The following is a 20,957-nucleotide window of genomic DNA, read 5'->3' as shown; positions in this document are numbered from 1 at the left end:
GGAAGCGGCGTGATGGTTAGTTAGTTAGTTAGTTCATTTCTTGGTAGTCGTCTGCCACTATTTCCAATTACGTTCGCCACATAAATTTGTTTTGCTGTTCTTTCCTCACTTACTCGCTCCACATGTCCAAACCATCTCAACGCATTATTCTTTATTTTATCGATAGTGCTTACCTCAGCCTTGCATTGATTCCATATTTCACTATTCGAATTAGGTATATAGATGTTACACGTGTTCGAAGCGAATTAGTAAATAAATTTAAAAACAAAAGGCCAAAAAACATAAGTGAAAACGATAATTTGTTTGGCTAACACATTACCGGTTATTTGTATTAAAATAAGACAGTATGTTTGTATTGGCACGTTTTAAATGCAGCGGTAGTGCTAATAACACACTGCATAGGAAAAATTGTTATCTTTCTTCTTCTTCTTTTTGGTGTAGGCCTTGAGGACTATTTTTAAGAGGGATTAACCTTTTTAAAGGGAGGAAGATTAACATTATTAGAGGGAGGACTATTTTTAGAGGGAAGAAGAGCTCTTGGCGGTGGTATGGACATGTGGAGCGAATGGATAGCGAGAGAATGACTAAGAAAATATATGTGGCGAATGTGAGAGGGAAAACAGAACGTGGAAGACCGAAAAAGACTTGGCACGGTCAGATCAATCAGAACCTAAAATCTGGCGGTGTCAAAAGTCTGCGTAATCGGAGAGCATGTATGACTAGATGTATGGATGTGAAGGAGGCGAGGAGTGTATGTCAGGACAGAAGAGTGTGGCGTTCCATCCTCTCTGCCTACCCCTGCGGGGAAATGGCGTGATGGTAGTAGTAGTAGTAGTAGTAGTAGATTAACCTTCTGCGATGTCGATTCTCAGTAGTCAATGTCAACCTTGGGGTTGGTTGTGCAGTGCGATGTGGGGGAGTCTGGATGGTTCCATTCTCCTCACATGGACATACCATAGTCTTCTTCGTTGTCTCCCCACTAAACGACATCTTTGATCTTGCATATTTATCTTATCCTGGTGTTCCTTAATCTCGTAGTCTCTTGCCAGATATTATGCTCCTTGGAGTCTTCATTTCTGACACTTTTAGCGCGTTTTTGATACTGCGGTGTCTGCTCTTCATTCGATCCTATATATCAAAAAGAAGAAGAATATACATGTGTGGGTTTTTACAGGGCTTATTACCTGTCATAGTCTGGTTAAGTTATCACTTAACACACGTGCAACATTCACCAATTCTACCTACGATTGACAACCAGACTACTAAAATTTTTGAACGCCTAAATATATCTATAATCTCATGACCGGGTATATATGAGTTCACAACAGCCATCTTTGTTGGATTGAAGAAGCTTTTATTATGCGGAGACTCTTTTAATTAAATTAACATGCTGAGACATGATTTTAGATTTTTTCAACATGGTTTTTAATTTTTTGTGTAGCTTTTAATTTGACCAGTTATTTTGTTACAACATTTTGAGAGTGTCCAAAGTTTCATATAGTTAAATCATTTTTTCAAACTATGAAAATCTCAGTATAGTGCTGATGATGGATTTCGAAATACGGTTTGGTAAACAAATTTACGATGGCTTTATTATGTAAACAGCTCATATTGTTGTGGGTATTCCTTTTCGAGTCTAGACATTGCCACTTGTGAGAAGCCTCCGTGCAAACGAACACGTATGTTTTTTTACCCGGTTTTGTTCTCCGAGAACTTTTACTTTACTGACATTTTTACGGTTACAATGTCGTCATAATAATATGACACATGTTGAGTTTTACCTTTGAAGGTTCACGTACATATAACCTTAATTCTGACAGATTCCACTTAACTCGAGATACGTAAAGTACGTAAAGTGTGTGTAATCTTGATCGGACAAATAAAGCATCATTGACATCCTCTCATTAGGATTTTTCTCATAAACAAGAAATGTTATTCGTACAATAAGAAAATAACATATCCACGTTTTTTCCACGTTTATTTTATTTTATGAGTGATTAGGTTTTGTATTTACTGACATCATCTGACTGGTAAGCGGCTGTACTATATTCTATATGAAAAATATTTTTTTAAAGGCAGATGTAAATGTATAAGATAAGAATAAAATTTCGATATCGATTGATGGCATGGAATTTCGACATTAAACATGATAATCGATATATAAAATATAATAAAATATAACTCGATGCCTTGAGTTGAACAAATATATGTAAACATTATGTAGATCTACATATAATCTCGTATTTGGGAAAATTTGACATTCTTAGTCAACGATATAAATTTATTACACATAATTTTGTAGTAAAATACAAAGAAGAATATCATTGAATTGAGCTGTTTTGATAAAAATCAAAATAAAAGAATTTGAAGGCACGAACCTGTGGAAAATTTTAAAATATTAGTGTTATCATATGTATTACCTAATTCTGTAGGTAAACGTCTTATTTGATTTTCCCAAAAAACAGGCTATCCGTGAAAATATCGCTATCGGAAATGGTTTATTTTAAATATATTATCAACTAAATACCAACTGACATAATTGAATTGAGCTGTTTTGATAAAAAAAGAAGCATTTGAAGGTATGTACCTGCGGTAAATTGGAAGATAATAATGGCAATGATATTATTTTAAAATACCAATATTTAGTGATATCATATTTATAACCTAATTCTGCAGGTAAACGTCTTATGTGATTTTCCCGACAAACAGGTTATCCATGAAAATACCGCTATCGGAAATGGTTCATTATATATGAAAACTAAATACCAACTAACAACCAAGCCGCTTCTCCACAGGTGTATACAGAAAAAATGCAGCGCCACACCAATCTGTCTTTGCAAACAGTCTCTTCGCCTCTTCCACATTCATGCTTCTGCTCAAGCATACGCGCCGATTACTCCGACTTCTGACCCGACCATGATCGAGTATTTGAAACACTTGATCATGCCTAGTTTTTTTCTAATTCTATTTCCAGCTACATTCGTCTTATAAATTTAAACAAACGCAAAACTCATTATTGCGTACAGCATGCTCATTTACAGTAACTGTCACTAAGTATTTTCAATGCTTTTGATTGAATCGTTGCTTCATAGATTTTCAATATCTTCCCTGCCTCAAAGCAATGTAAAATTTAGTACATTAGAAATATATCTGTTTTTTTTTTCATTTAACATTATATGAAAGTAATGTTAAAGTTAATGTGACAGGAACTGTCAAGAAGCACGCTCTCTGCCACGAGTAATGTTTTTTTTATTGTGTGTATTACTTTTACTTTCAACAGATGGCACTGCCATTGCGGTCAAAAAAGTTTAAAAAATCAATACTCTTAGTGAGATTTAAGATTTCAAACAAACATTTATAAAAATATTTAAAAAAATATATTTTCTAATTCGTTTTATGCTCGTGTCACATCCATATATTCTGTACTTTAATGCGATATTTATATGTACATGAATATGTAAGAAATAACCGCTCTCATTGGTTTTTTTGAAGAATACCCAACCAATATAATATTATATAATGCAAATCGAAAAAAAAATCCAAATATAACCAATCGCTAATATATTAACCACATCGTAATTTTTACATCTCATCCATTTTACTAGTCACAAACACGTTCATTAAATTAATGCGATATTATTGTTTTATTTTGATAAACTATACATATTTTACTCAGTCCGATTAAATGGAAAAGAAAAATAATAGAAGGATACATGTCTAAGCCATAAAAAAATATAAAATCTATGAAGCAACAATGCAATCTAAAACGTTGAAAATGCCAATAAGCTGTCAATAAGCATGCCATCCACCATGAGCAATAATTAGTATTACGTTTGTTTAAAGGTATGAGATGAATGTATTTCATAGAATGTAGAACCAGAAGAAGACCAAAGAAACTTGACACGAAAACTAGGATAGACTGAACGCAGTTGAAATGCGATCCCTCAGACGAATCTACGGCAAAACGCTGTATGATAGATGTTCGAATGGTATAAGATATATAATGGAAAAGATGATATAATGGATAAGGTAATGATATAAGGAAAGAATGCAAAGCTAAATCGATAGAATTAAGAAAGATGTATTGATATAGTTCTATCTACCCCTGCAAGGATCGGCGTGAATGTTAGTTAGTTAGAAAAAAAACTTAATAAATTGAAACACTAGGACAAGACATTATATTGCTAAATGAACAAAGGCTTCGTATTATTTTCGTCAGATAAAAAATAATACTTATTATGGGTGGGTGTGGTGCTTTATTCTTTCTGCCTACCCCTGCGGAGAAGCCGCTAGATGGTTAGGTAATTGGTTTATGATTATAATGAATCATTTCCGATAGCGGGATTTTCATGGATAACCTGTTTTTCGGAAAAATCGAATAAGACGTCAACCCGTAGAATCGGTCAATAAATATGATAATACTAAATGTGGGTATTTTAAAATCATTTCATTACCATAATTATTTTCAAACTTACAACGGGTTCATACCTACAAATGCTTTTTTTGACAGCATAGTTTAATTCAATGATATTCTTGTTTGTACTTTACTACAAAATTATGTGTAGTTCATTTATATCGTTGTGGTACAAATTTGTTTTTCGATCGTTGACTTTGAATGTCAAATTTTCCCAAATACGAGATTCTACATATTATAGATCTACATAATGTTTACTATTTTTTTTTGAACTTTAGGCATCGAGTCATATTTTATTACTATCTATTTTTTATTGAAATTCCATAACATAACATTGTAACAGTGTAACATTCACCGTTTCTCACTTTTGACATATTACTATTTCCGTTACATTACAATTAAAACAATCTTTATATGATTATAAAAAAAAATCAATTGAAGCGTGTATGTAACTTTTTTACCGAAAAAACTAAATTAAAGTAGAATTTTCGTATGTTAATAATCTTCTCAATTTATTTTAAATTCCTGACAAAATTATGCATCATATGCGCGTTGCATGTTTTTTTTTGTGGTAACTATCGATTAGTTTTATTTGCATTGCTTTTAAGTAATTACCGGAAACCATTTTTTTTAATTTTTTCAATTGTGTGTTCATGATTAAAGTCCAATAAGTAAGTTGGTAAGTCTGATAAAATTATGCTTATTGAGTAAGTGCTGAATTTAATAACTTTTATTTTACTTTTTATAATGAAAAGAGATCAAATGCAGTATTAGAAGCCGGTCGTCTTATTTATGAAATATATATGTGTATTTGAAATTTCCTTTTTTTAATAATACATATTGAAAACATATTTTTTAAATTTATTTGAACTTCATTCCTTTCAATTACATTTTTTTCAAAACCATATGTTTATTTTGAATAAATATTTTTTTATCAATCCAAAATACGGTGTTTTATGAAGAAAAAAATCAATTACGTCAAATGTTACCAGGGTTCGAAGAAAAGTATAATAAAGTGCGATTTATCGTATATTGGGCTTTAAACACAAACTAGAGGAAATATTTTCACTTGTTTATGTTTATAATATTAGTATAAAACGACTGACTGAGATTTTATGTCTACCGGTTCCGAGACGTACCTGTCTCTTCGTCAGGACAATCATTACTACAGCATGCAAATAATACCACCCTTTACCAACATAGCACCATTTACACACTTAAAACTACACAAAATGTTTAACACATGCGATTTTTGGTCGACCTGAAGACCAACATGCACTTAAGTTTTCTTTTTTTTTTGTTTAACCTTGGCTCGTAATGCATGTCTGTGCTGAAAACTTTAATGCATGTTGGTCTTCGGGTCGACCAAAAATTGCATATGTTAAACATTTTGTATAGTTTTAAGTGTGTAAATGGTGCTACGGAGGTGAAGGGTGGTATTGTTTGCATGCTGTAGTAGTGATTGTCCTGACGAAGAGACGGGTACGTCTCGAAACCGGTAGACATAAAAATCTCGGTGAGTGGTTACATACTAATATATTAATATTTTTGTAAAAAAATAAATAAGTAAAAATGACTAACCACAAAGTAAATGCTTTAAATACTTATAATATTGAGAAATATTTTCATTCTGAAACTGCACTGCAAGATAGAGAAAGTGGAAGATCAAGATGTACGGCTAAGAAAATGGTGTCATTTATCTATAAACAAGTTTAGGGAAAGGAAAAGATGTAAAATCAATAGTTATAAGTGAATTATCAACGGTCAAAGTGGTAACGATTTTAGAAATGAATTTCAATATCTCGCTGCATATGGTTTAAATATTACTTATTTGTGTAAATATTTTCAACAACTTAATTTCGTAAGTACATTTACTGGCCATATACGAAACCTTACTCAGTTTGATTATTATCGTTCTTCTGTCATTTATCCTAATATTGAAACGCTTTTTTTAATAAATCCAATATTGCTCTAAAACTATTAATGATAAATAATTATTGAATAAAAAGAGGTTCGACATTCATAACAGTTATTTACAGTTCAAAGCACCCAAAAATTGTTCACTAAATATATCACTAAGTAATTGTGAAAACTATGAGAAAACAGTTTAAATGGATGAAAACTTATTTTTTAGATAATAATAATAATAAAACAAATAATTTTCTGTAATTCATAAAACAACATTTTTGTACTACTTCAGCAAAGATAATGATATGATCATTAATTTATAATTTATACACGAGTCGGTTTAAATTAAAGGATATAACAGTATGATGGACAACACATTTTTTATAGTTATGCATACGAGTACTACTACTACTACTACTACCATCACGCCGTTTCCCCGCAGGGGTAGGCAGAGAGGATGGAACGCCACACTCTTCTGTCCTGACATACACTCCTAGCCTCCTTCACATCCATAATATGTTGATGTCGTTTAATCTGATTCTTTTTATATTACATATGTTATATCTAACCTTAACTATCTATTTTGAATATCGCAATGGACATTTATGATTACACTTACAAAAATAATCGTCAAAATGTCTTCTGTGTGCAAAACTTAATGCAATATTTAATGAGTGGCATACGGAAATAACATATCATTCTAATATATTAGTCAAAACATAATTGATTTAAGAATTCCCTTTCGAAGTGATACTTCATGGTGTTTATGAATTACCAATAGCACTAATATTAGCACAGCAATATATATGATTCACCATAATCGCTTCCAACTATGAATAACACGCAATAAATGCAAATTATTTTTCTTGGAAATTATATTTTTATTACTTGAAGAAGGCACGCCTCCTTAATACCTTTGTTTGAAATAAATATTATAGAATAGTCGCTTATCATCATAATTGATAAAATTGAAAGAATGAAAGAGAGAATATTTCATTATTGAGAGTGTGATAACATTTTTTGAACTCTTTGATAGCACTTTAAAAATAAAATTAATTGAAAAACCAACACATTAAAACAACAAAACAGAATTTACACGTTTCCTCGTAACTTTTATGTAAGCTACATTTAAGCAGAAACCATAAATATATAATTATGCTACGGGTATCAATCATCAAACCATTTATATTTTTTAAACATACAGTTTTTTTTATTATGAAATGCGACCTCACAGTTTAAAAATTAGATAACACCTCTTTTTTAGTGTTTTGATGTATACACCATATAATTTCGAGAACTATAGATGTTCTCATCAACAGGTGAAAATAAAAACTGTTGGTTTTTCACCTCTTGATAAAAATATGTGTAGTTCTCGTTACTTGTCAGGTTAAGATAAAAAAAATAAAGTGGTCTTATACCAGTGTTTATGTTATATTTAAATCATCATGTTATTTTATTTTACAAAGTTAATGCCAAATCAATAAATAATAAAATTCATCTCTACAACATCGACATAAACTACATTTTGTTTACTTTTTGTTCTATTTTGTCTACAATAAAATATTTTGTGGTGAGCCAATATTTGAAACCTTACTGAAGGTATTAACTAACATAAACAATCATTTGTTTTTTAAATATAATTTTTAACTGTTATCATGCTCTTTTGAATAAAATTTTCATTGTAGCCTTTTTTCACAGTGAATTTTCGGTAGGACTTTATATGTCTTTGAGATTTTTTTTTAAATGTTCCGTTTTTAGTCTGTTCTTCCAAAACCCTAAAATTAATTAGTGAAAAGAGCTTTGGGTAATCTACATAATTATTAAAGATTTATCTTGCGGTAGTTGCCATCTTAAATTATGCATATTTTTAACATAAGGATGAAAATGGTAGAAACCAAACATTTAGGAAATATAATCCTTATGAAAAAATATCTGTGTTCAATATTACTCCAAGTAATTTTATTACATTGTATTGTTACTGGTCTGTACTACCGGAACCCTAAAATAAATTATTAGTGATGAGAGCTTTGGAAAATCTGCATAATTATTAAAGATTTATGTTGTGGTAGCTGCCATCTTGAATTGTCTATATTTTCAACTGTAGGTTGAAAATGGTGAAACTTGTAGGAAATATAACCTTTCTAAAAAACTCTCTTAGTTAAATATTTTTCGAAGTAATTTATTACATTGTATTTTCTCGATAATACAACATTTAATGCTTATTCCTCTTTTTAGGTCTAAGCCGGAATATAAATCTTAGAAAGAAAAAAAACTAAAGTTGGGAAGAATATTGTTTTATGTTGAAAATGGGCGTTATATAAGATGACCGCTAATACAAAAATTTCTCGAAAATCTGTAAGTTGGCTGTCATTGACTCTTTTCCCACGAAGGATTAAAAAGCTTTTTTTAATTAATGAAGCGTGTAAGAGACTTAGGTATCTAACCACTGAAATAATTTATTAAAAACTAGCTGTACCCGGCCTCACCTTGGCTCAGTCTAATACTAGAAAATTTTAATATTTTAACATTTTTTTCAAACCCTTATCCGCATCCCAATGGTGCTTAGGGCACTGTGTCATGTAAACGCAGTGTTATCTTGATCGTTTATACATGAAGGAAAGGTGATCAGCCCTCCGCTTCAGGTACCAGTCCATGGTAATTTTGAATAAATATTACAGTGAAAAAATCACCTATATTTATTTACCCCCCTTGGGAATCGAACCCGGGACCTTCACAACGGTAGCCGAGCGTGCTGACCATTACACTACGGAGGCGGACAATTATTTTAACATAGGTCCAAAAATGTTTTTTACTCACATACCTAAAATATTGGGTTATCTTTTTGGAAGGTTGTAAAAATTTAATTTCTTGTATTTAAATACGATTTAAATTCATTAATTATGAGATGGTTTCAACGACAACAAAAAATTAAGAATTATTTATGCTAAAATATCTACTGAATAATAAAACGAATTGAACACCGCATTCCTAAATTGTTTCATAGAAGTTATGCATACTTTTACAGGATAATTCAACCATAATATTGGTTTCCTTCATTTGCATTAATTTGCATCAATTTTCGGATATATTAATAGTTTACCTTTATTTCCGATTGATTGCGGTTTGCGGTTTGTAAAAATGATTTATTTCCTGTAAATTTTTTTTTTCAAACAAGTATTAAACGTTTTGTAAATAATATACATTGTAAATGTATATAAATACAGATCAAACCAAAAGTATTTTTCTTTTTTTTTTAAAACTGTGTTGTTGCATTAACGTTACTTATAAGTGTACAATAAACACTAAAACATATTTTTTCAAGTATTTTTGTATGCATATGGACCAAAAACTTGTCTCATGACACTTAAGTTGATTTAGGGCTTTGACTACGTTAGTCTACCCTAAAACATACTATTTTTTTCGAGAATAAAGATCAGCCTTGACAACTCATATGTTATATGTCCAATACTTTTTATGAAAAATATATAAAAAATAATTATGAAATATTGCAAAATTAAATAAAGTTAAACTGGTGACATAGTTTTTTTTACTCATCGTAAATATTTCGCTAATTTGTGATTCACCTTTTCGTTGTCATAAACGAATTTACGCTCGTGTTATTTTATAGATTCATATCAAACAAGTATGAAAAATATTTAAAAATAATTATGGTCAACCGCTTTTGTCCGTACGTATGGCATATAATTAAATCTATAGCGGATGTGGCTCAAATTTGACCACAAATCACCTAGTTACGTAGTTAATAATCAAACTATTGTTATCTTTGTATAAAATGCAATGCTGTGAAAAATGAGTCATCTCCTAAAATATATTTGTATAAAATAGCGTTGCTAAAAAATAATATAACCAGAGCGTCGCGATGCGTTGACGCCAAAGGAAAGTTAAATTTTTAACTGCGTACTGAAAATAACTTGAGTACTATTCGATAACAAAATATGTTTTCTAAAGCTTCTCGACAATATGGACTGTTAACCTGTTTAAAATTATACAAATTAAAAGTGAAGAATTCATGTCAATGTTATCTACACTATGTAGTTAATGAGTTATCTAACCATTGTAATTGACCACCAGAACATAAAATATTCTAAATAAATTGTGTTTTTTTTAAACGTCACAAGTACACTTGAAGTCATACAGGGAGCGAATAATATACTCGTATATCTCATTTAAAAAATAAATTGTTTGCTTTGTATGTAATTTTGTACATCATTCATTTTTTAATTGTTTTCTTTTAAATCTTATTTAGATCATACTTGAGGGAAAAATCCGTAGTTTTAATCGTTTTTGAAATACTTTATCTGAATGTTATTTAATGTATCAATTGAAACTAGACTTATGTTATGTATAGTTCTAAGATGTCAAGTAATTTTGTACTATCAACGCTTTTTAAAGGAGTATTTAATCTATTGTGCCATTTTAAATATTTTGAACAAAACTGTACTTAACTCATTAAAAAAAAGTTATTGCAACAGATTTGGATTTAAAAAAATATATAATTGATAAAATGCCGTAGCACTTAGTATTCTTATACTGCCAAACACTTAATTTACATAAAATTCGCTTCCAGAAAAACATACCATATTTTCTCCATTGAAAAGATTAAAGTAAATACAAAAAATTGTCTTGAATATATCAGTTTGAACTTTTTCATTCATTAAAAAACTAACAATAATACGAAGATATTATTTATGCCAATATTTGACTCATTTTTAGAGGATTGCAAAATTCTAACGAAATAATTTGGCAATAGCCATGAACAAATATTTATATAATGATTATGTAAGAACCTACTAAAAATATGTTTTTGCAACAGGCTTCATAATTTATCTCAGTAAATATCATACTCGTCTGAATACATTCTAAAATTTTGGACATATATTTTTATGTTTTAGACATTTTTGAATATTTATAGTATAAAATAATTAATCGTTAGAATAATAACTCATCAAAATCAAATTGATATTTTACAGATGAAAAGTTAAAAGCTGTTTAATCTTAAGTTTCGCACCATATAAACATGGGGTTGTTTACAACAAATATTAGTGAAACCCCTTATTTTAAAATAAATAAAACACGTATGTATCTACATATTTGTTTGGCAGTACCTACCTTTATAATATAGGACATGTCTATTTTATATCTTAACTCATTTTTCAAGTCAATTAATTGAAAACAATAATATGGATATTAGTTAATTATATGGTATATTGGCAAAATAAATTCCCTCGTAATGGAATGAAAATTTACGAAAATCTAAAATAGAAATATTAAAATGACATATCGGCTGTCCAAACTCAAAACACAGTAAGGGACATTTTTTTGTAGTACGTTTTTTTTTGCATTTTTGGACTAAGTAGATTCTACTTAGTCCAAAAATGCAAAAAAAAAGTACCACAAAAACATTGTCCCTTACTGTGTTTTAAGTTTGGACAGCCGATATACGTGTTTGATATTGACTGACAAATTTGGTTAACGGTAACAAAATTGAAGTAAATGAAAATATTTCAAAAACACAAAAAAAAACTTTTATGGTTCCTTCTTGATATCATATGGAACCGGGACATTCTACCATAATTGAATAACCCTTATTCATATAACAGAGTACTAATGAATAAGTGTTATTACTAAAACACAAAGTTACTAAAGCATTATGTTCTTTGTCCAGGTGAATTGAGAATATTTTAGGTCATACCTCAGTATAAAATGAATAAAATTAAAAGTTTATTTTAGCGTAAGTATTTCTCAGGACCCTAGAAGTACCCCCTTAAAAGTTCCTACCCCTCAGGTGTCCATTTTCCCCACACCTCCCGAAATGGTTAAAATGGTTGGAGTTAAAAGAAAACTGTCGAAGGTAAAACTAATCATCTTTTTTACATGCAATATAAATAGTTAGAACCTTAGAATCAAAATGAAATAATTACAGTTCTTTAGGTAATTTAATATGATTATTTTTTTAATTTTACACTTTTGTTTGGAAAATAAAATAAACCACGACTTATTAACGGTTGGGGAAAAGGGAGTAGACACCTGAGAGGTGGAAACTTTTGAAGGGACACTTCTAGAGTCCATAGAAACACTTAGATATGCAAAAACTCAAAACCTATTTTTTTTAAATGAGATTGATGGCGGATTCGTCTGGACTAATATATGAACGTTTTTTCGTCTTTTATCTATGGGCGCACATCAATACTAATGCACTCTATTTTTTTTTCGCTATTAGAACGTAGATCAATTTGGTTTGGCACTGACGATTTATAAGTAGGTAGAATACGCTATATTGATAATTATTATTAGCACCTTTAATATCATGTTTATCAAGGTCATATTATTTATTACCATCAGTTTCGGATAACTATTTATTTTTGCATTCTCTGGATTTCAAATTTAATTCAAAATACTTAAAATAGTCTTACATAATTCTAATGAATCAATATTATTATACTTATCTATCTGCTTCTGTAGTGCAGTGGTACATATCCGTAACCGTTTGTAAATCACGCGTAATATACCATCGGTTACGGATATGAGTTAATAATTAGGGAATTTTGTTATTTATAAGGTTATAATGCATTGTTTGCGTAAACAGTATCTTGAGCACAAATTAAGTATGTTAGGAAATATAATATGATATCTGGTAAATCCGTAACATATATTATAACGGAGATGATATGTGAACGTATGATATCGGGCTTTAAATACGTGTTGTTTATAATGTCACACTGTAATATCCTGATAATAAAAAAAATAAATAAAAAGATTGTGTTCCAATTTCATTCCCTCAGAAAAAAGAATCTGTTAGCACCTGATTCAAAAACTGCAAAATTCTGAAGTACAAGAAATAAAAGTGCTTCTATTCATAATTTTATTTTGCAAATAACAGCTAGTTTAAAGCAATATTTTTTTATGCTGGCTGTACTGGCAAACTTTCCATGCCCCTCTTCTGCCTCGCACAAGTACTTACAAAGTATTAGTGAATCAATTGAAGTATGTATTTGAATTGAAGTATCAATATGTTTTCAACTATGTAGTTTTATAAATAACGGGTACTTGACAGCTATATCATGTTGATGGTGATTTAATGTACCAAAATTATTTAATTACTCAATATTTACAATGCCACTATTTGGCTATATAAAAATACTATTATGTTGTGTTCTTTAATTTTTATTTAAAATAAAGGTTTCCACTAGAAGCCTTCAAATTGTTTTTGATGGTATTAAGTAGGAATAGCTCTTTTTTTGATTTTTTTAATAAATAAAAAAAACGGTTTAATTTCTAGGTTATCAGCACGATGAGTGATTCAAGACCTCAAGATCCAGTATATCCAGTGTACAGACCTTGGATTATACCACAACACAGCTACCATAACAGGAGATCTATCTCCCAAAACTACAGGCCATATTACGCTAGAAACATTGGTGACCCCACGTTAAATACTCGCCTCCACCCTGATAACCAGAACGCCCAAGGTCCTAGGAGTGATGGAGAAAGGGCACTGAGTGGTGGTACTCAAGGGAATCAAAGAAGAACAGAAAATGGGACATCCAAGATATTGACTGGACGCTTGTCCGCTCGAGGTAAGAGAGGTAAAATTCGCATCACTAATATTACAGTAGAAGTTGGTTTATTATAAATCTCATCGGAACAACTATGATGAACAATCAATATTCGAAGCATTTATTCTGTGGTCGAGAGTATTAACCATATTTTAGGTAAGGAAATTCTTTATTTGATTGACATTTCAAATTTTATTTATTATTAATGTATGGATTTATAATTCACTGTTCATATAACAACTGCGCGACTTCACAAAACCAGTTGAACACAGATGCCCTGGCATAGTCTAATTGGCGAAACTGAAATTAGGGAAGAATTAAAATGAAAGAATTACATGAAATTAATCATGAACATAAAGAGTGAACCCACTCTTATGTGGGAATGAGCTATGTTTCTTATGAAATTGAGGACTTAAAAGGATTATCGGTGTCGTATAAGTCGTAGCTAGAATGTAGCTATTTGTAAGTAATTTAATATATCGTAGTCGTACAGGAGAAAGTGACCAACTAACGAAACGTAAAATGTCGAGGAGGGCCATTCAAGTCACTTTTGCGTGGCAAGAAAATAAACATCAATGCAGTTAGTCATTTTTACCAAGTCAATATATTAAACTTCCAAGTTAAAATCCTTTGGGATTTTTTTCAGGGCAATATAAAGCTATTGAGATATCAAATAGTCAATGATCACGTTTTTGTAAAACACTTGGTCACTTTCTTTTGTATGACTACGATATAATAAATTATGCTTAGTATCTACCTCAAAAATATTGTTTATTGTCTATTTATTCGTCTACATAAGAATAAAATTACTCTGTCTATGATTAGTAGTCTATGCTAACCTGTCAGGAAGCTGTCAAAAAGTGGGGTTATTTACATTTGTATCGTAAATAATACATTGGTTGTTTTGACTACTGTATGATCATCCATTCATTACTTTTTATCTCACTTTTTTTCGGTTGATATTTTTTTTTCAAAAAGCTTTTATTGTACTGAGAAAAGATTACACTATAACATTAAATAACAAAAAAACTATGAATATTGAATATTTTTTTCACATCAAAATGTACCTTATGTCAAATCTGATGAATATAGAGGTTCCACTGTAAGCAAGTACACCGTGTTATTATTTTTAATACTTATGTTTTGTTTCTGACATTTCTTGGTGGTACTGCATTTTAATAAAAACAGAAAGTAATAACTATATATTTTAGTTTTTTTCTACTATCTCCTTATTCGACTAGTGGCAGTAATGATGAAACTTAGTCACTGGTTGGAAATAAAAGTTTAAAAAAGTTACATTTATGTTGTTTCATTATATTCTTGATACATACACGAATAAAGTATCAAATCTTATGCAGAGTAAGATGTTCCCATAGTGTTTTAAAATAGTTTTAATCATCAAATAGCAATGATCATCATATCATCTAATAGTAGTGGAATGGCCAGCACGCTCGGCTACCGTTCTGGAGGTCCCGGGTTCGATTCCCAGGGGGGGGGGGTCAATTTTTTTTAGTGATTCTTTCACTCTAATATTTATTTAATATTACCCTGGATCACCTTTCCATCATGTGTTAACAATCAAGATAACACTGTGTTTATACGATGCAGTGCCCTATGCACCATTGGGGTGCGGATAAGGGCTTGAAGAAGAAGAAGAAAAGTAATGAAATGTTTCCAATTCGTTCGGTTTTAGGAACGGAAGAGTCAGACATAGTATTTTTCCCTGGCCCGGCTGGCGATCATCTGAAAGTTCCCACTGTTCTATCCAAATCGCCGTGCGGATCTGGAAAGACCTTCTGCGAGTCGACGGAAAACTACCCCTCCATCTACATTGAAGAAATACTCCGGAACGCCGTAAGTAGCAAATATGAAAACATTCACTAGTGCTGCCCCTATTATTTTATTTATTGTTTCGGCATTTACTTTGTGGTAAGACATGTTGAAATTATTGAAGAACACACTTGTTTTTTTTACCACTTGAATTTGTTAAAGACTAGTTTCGGAAGCTAAGCTTCCATCTTCAGGTCTAAATGTAAATTCACATTTTGAATAGTGTTTTCATTAATAACTTCAACAATATTCCCTATTATTGTTGATAATTCCCTATTATTGGCCACCTCCGTAGTGTAATGGTCAGCACGCTCGGCTACCGTACTGGAGGTTCTGGGTTCGATTCCCAGGGGGGGTCAAATAAATATAAGTGATTTTTTCACTCTAATATTAATTCAATATTACCCCAAGCTGGTACCTGAAGTGGAGGGCTGATCACCTTTCCTTCATATGTAACAAGATAACACTGCATTTATATGATGCAGTTCCCTATGCACCATCGGGTGCGGATGCGAGTTTGATCCTTATTATTTTATTTATTGTTTTCGGCATTTACTTTGTGGTAAGACATTTTGAAATTATTAAAGAAAACACTTGTCTTTTTTACCACTTGAGTTTGTTAAAGACAACTAGTTTCGGAAGCTAAGATTCCATCTTCAGGTCTAAATGTAAATTCACATTTTGAATTGCGTTTTCATTAATGACTTCAATAATTATCCCTATTATTGTTGATAATATCTGAAAAGTGTATTTTTAATAATAAATATCTAAAATAAAGCACCAACACAATTTGCGAGAATTATTGGATAAAATTATCAATACTAATAAAAAAGGTCCGGGAGCTAGCTTCATGCCAAGCTTTTTGCTAAAAAAAATATCATTTAATATTAAAATATCATTTAAATATTCATTACAATACCATCTGTTATCATTTTGACAAATTATATAAATAGGGATCGTAATTACGTAAGCGCAAACATTGTTTCATCTAATTAATTTTAAAAGTTGTAAAAAATATCCATGTAAAAAGGTGCTGGATCGCCTTTCCACCGCATTACATGAAAAAAAGCCTGCTAATAAATATTATCCGGACTTGCCGTAACAAAAATAATTTTTGTTTGCTAGTGTCAAGTTGATGTGAATATTATAGGTAGGCACTTTTTTTTAGAATTGCAGGTATAATTCCACAGTCAGATTACTTTGAAAATAAAGTATATATGTACTTACATACATCCATTTAAGTATTTTTGTTACGAATAAGAAGATAAACAAACGAATTATGTTTGACGTTGTTTGATTAGTGTTTGTGTGAATTATCTTATGATTCTGTTGGTGTATTTGTGTTTTGAGTGTTGTTTAAATGGAACATGCTTTTTTGTGATATGTAAGTAAGTATTGTTTGATCATGTAGTTGACTGAGTGTTATGAATTGCATTTTGTTGAAATACTCTCTGTAGAAGTCTGCATCATGTCTACTTATTTTATTTATTGTTTCGGCATTAACTTTGTGGTAAGACATGTTACAATGATTAAAGAAAACACTTGTTTTTTACCACTTGAGTTTTATTATAGACTACATGTTTCAGAAGTTAAACTTCCATCATTCAGGTCTGTATAATAACAGTTATTATACAGACCTGAATGATGGAAGTTTAACTTCTGAAACATGTAGTCTATAATAAAACTCAAGTGGTAAAAAACAAGTGTTTTCTTTGATCAATGTCTACTATTGCTGGGTAATGCCAAATATTAAACTCTTTTTTCCAAAAATTATATCTAAATCATCAACAGTTTCGTATTCGAAAAAGACACCCATGATTCTAGCGTTCCAAATGTCCATTTCATGGATGTCTTTCGACATTTACTTTGGCATAAAAACAGCAATATGTTTGTCATACAGTTTATCTGAATAATGTATATATAACCTGGAAATCATGAAACTGATGCTTAATATAACTCTGTAATATGTATAATAAAATCAAAATGGTTTTTCCTCACATTTACATATGTATTTTTATCATCATTACTTTTCTTAAATTGACTTATTGGTGTATCAATATAAAAATAATGTATCACATTTTTACCTGAATTTAGGTGAAGGTAGAAATCACTAAATTCTTAACTAATTTGTTTATATTTTTCTAGGACACCAACTTCCAAGACCTCCTCGGAGTTGATGAACTTCAATCAGTTGAAATTGGGCAAAGAATAGATTATGTAACGGATTTTGAACTTTGTCAATCTACTGAACGGGTGAGAATGATTTTTTTTTATATGAGTGGTGTATGATAGATACCTGGCCTTCTTGATTCACTTTGTCTAACATTTTTCTTACTTCTGTATCCTATTTTAACAATAAGATCCCTTCAACCCTTCAAAATAGGCATTATTTTCAGCAATTACCTGATTTGAGGTAAATCTTCTTCTACCAAGCTTTTTTTTATCTTGGTTAATAGAAAATGGTCTCTGGGGGCTAAATGTAGTGAATATGGTAAATGAAGGATCAATTGCCAGTATTAATTCATGAAATTTAGCGACTTTGTTGGAGTTCAGGTGTTTATCATGCAGCCTTTGTATAAATATCAAATTTGATAAATAACAAATTATAAAAGCGTAATGAAAAGAGTAATGTCCAGAAGAAAGAAATATAATAAACTGAAATATCATCCAATATATCCTTGTTTTATAAAGAACACAAAAGGTATCCAGCAGACATAAACAATTTTTTTAAATCCATCTAAACGCCATGTCCATCATCAACTTCATCAATCTGTTGATTCTGAGCCAGTATTAATATATTGGGAAATATGTTCGTATGAAAACTCAGTGAACAACTATTTCGATTAATTAACGATCGCAATTTATTTGTTTCTAGTATGTAATTGTCATGTTGGTATGTATTGTTAATGAGATTTTAACATAAAATACTCAATACACTGTAATTATAAATTGAACATCAAAAATATTGGACCTCATTATTACAACAAAATAAATGATCATTTCTGTGCTTATCAAAATTAGCTTCATATATTTATTGGATGTATTTTTTTAAAATGGCCATGATGTAAAAAAAGTGTATTATGGTTGATAATACACACTTGTACACCATAGTAACATAAGCTGTCATAAATTACCTATTTGAATTATAATATAATGATGAGATATAAAATAAAACAATCTAGTATTAAAGATCAAACAGGAAAATATCTGATTCATGTAAAAAAAAACATACAGCTAATCGTAATTAATGATTTAGAAATAATAAAATTATCAGAAACTACAGTTAACAGTTAGTGGAAAACACTCGGTAGATGGCAGAGTGACGCACACCTTCATATAAAACTGAATATTTTTTGCATTATAACATAAGTATTGAAAATTTTGAAATAAGTTACTTTGCCTCTGTCAACTTACACTTTATAAACTAGACTTTTCTGTACTGAATACTGGATGTTCTTATACCATGATGAAATGCAACATACCCGGTGAAAACCTGTAATTATTTGTAAGTAAAGCTTTTATGTTTGTTATAGGTTGTATTTCCAAAATCAGCTAAAAATAAAGATGACCAATGGTTTTTTGTTGTCAACCAACCTAACTACATGCAGGGGGTGAGAGTGGAACTGTGTCAGTAAGTAATTTTTGTATTTATTTCTTCCTAATATGTACTTAAAGTGTCCCAACAAAGTAACACATGGCAAAGCCAAATGATCTGCTAAGCAGGGGTAAACTCTTGATTTGACCTAGAAACTGCTTTAAAATGAAGAATGTTTAAGATACATGAACAGATCGTACGTACTTGCAATCTTTTAGTGTAACTGAGAAATCACGTAAAAATGAGCATTTTTTTCCGAAACCGGAGCACAAAAAGTTCTGTCTATAATTATATACATATAGAGCGGTCCACAAAATTCAATTAAACCTAAAATACGCTTTTAAATTTTATTATATGTTGCTTTAATGTATGCTGGTTTGCTTTGCGTGGATTTGCTGTATGTAAGTTTATCTTGCTTGGATTTTTAGTGCGTAGGTTTCACTATGCATCTTTGTTATGGAGCCAACACTTACTTCTTCTAATATTTATGTATTAAAATACTTTAAACATAATTTATCCCTTCTAAATTTTGTTTGAAACTAATGAAAACAATAAGACTCCTATTACATCTCTTTTTGCAGTAAACTAGTATGTACTTAACTAGAAATTTGTTTGATTTCAGAAATGAAAATCAACCCTGTGAATTGAGCGAAAACTTTCCAAATGGTTACAACAGCTCGTGCCAGCAGAAATTTATCTACCGCAAAATGTTAGCGCTTAAGGATGGAAGTACCGTTACTGACTTATTCAAACTACCCAGTTGTTGCAGTTGTGTTGTCAGTAATCCTCGAGGCATAGCTTCTAGAAGTGCATTCTCCCCGAACAAAGATAAAACTGCAAATAAGCAAAGTTAATCTGCACATTGCAGTTTCACAAATGCATTGAAAATGACTCCTTAAAGTCATGCTGACGTGATTTTAATTGAGACATTTGATAGTTACGGTCATATAATATTTGAGGTTTTGAAAATTGTATTATGTACTTTATCAAATCAATATTGAATCCTTAAGTGTTTAAGATCACCGAAAAAGATGTTGCATTTATTTGGATAGTGTGATAGAATTGAATCTCAACAATATAATCTATTTCTATTATAATATTACCCGAGGTGAACAGTATTTTCACTGTTGTGGCACGAGTGGAAGCGAGTTATAATATCATTAAACGGACTTCGTTTATCGACCTCTAGTTCAGATAAGGAGATAGTATCATCGGAGGTATAGCATAAGAGATTTGGTGGGGAATCCAGTTCAATTAAGAGAGGTCACATGTACTATTAGTGTGTAGAATATTGTTAAGTGATATTATTTATGATAAAGACGTTGAAGGATGCCAACTTAATATAATTTATTTCTAGGATAGGAGAGGAAAAGTAGTTGCAAGTGCCAAAGTTTTATTTTTTGTTTCTATGAATTCTATAAATTAGTAGGATATCGTAATGACGGTGTATTTTATACGTGAAATCACTTACGCAATAGATTTTTCAAATTAATTTTAGTGTAATGAGAAACTAGCGCTGGAACGAGATGACAAAGGTTGTTAGTGTTAAATGTGTCTTGATATCATTTATATACTTATGCTCCCATTTTATAAGACAAACCAGGAGATAATAAAAACCTATTGAAAACAATGA

At 30.6% G+C, this 20,957-nt stretch overlaps 1 protein-coding gene across 2 annotated transcripts in view; it reads left to right on the top strand.

Moving 5' to 3' along the window:
• Positions 1-20,957, top strand: part of LOC148308773 (neurotrophin 1-like) — a 39,970-nt gene extending 19,013 nt beyond the window's left edge. Inside the window, exons 2-6 of one of the 2 annotated variants that reach the window (XM_088261148.1) lie at positions 13,623-13,920; positions 15,593-15,753; positions 17,875-17,982; positions 19,263-19,360; positions 19,947-20,957. In XM_088261148.1, coding sequence (XP_088117274.1) covers positions 13,623-13,920; positions 15,593-15,753; positions 17,875-17,982; positions 19,263-19,360; positions 19,947-20,178 — 897 coding nt within the window. In that variant the 3' untranslated portion in view covers positions 20,179-20,957. Of the gene's footprint in view, positions 1-13,622; positions 13,930-15,592; positions 15,754-17,874; positions 17,983-19,262; positions 19,361-19,946 lie in introns of both variants that reach the window. The other variant, XM_088261147.1, reaches the window with a different exon arrangement.

The sequence above is a fragment of the Brachycentrus maculatus genome, unplaced genomic scaffold (genome assembly GCF_059751285.1).
Source record: "Brachycentrus maculatus isolate JH-2025_06_01 unplaced genomic scaffold, ASM5975128v1 h1tg000148l, whole genome shotgun sequence".
NCBI classification, from domain to species: Eukaryota; Metazoa; Arthropoda; class Insecta; order Trichoptera; family Brachycentridae; genus Brachycentrus; species Brachycentrus maculatus.
This window is presented reverse-complemented; position numbering and strand designations above follow the sequence as displayed.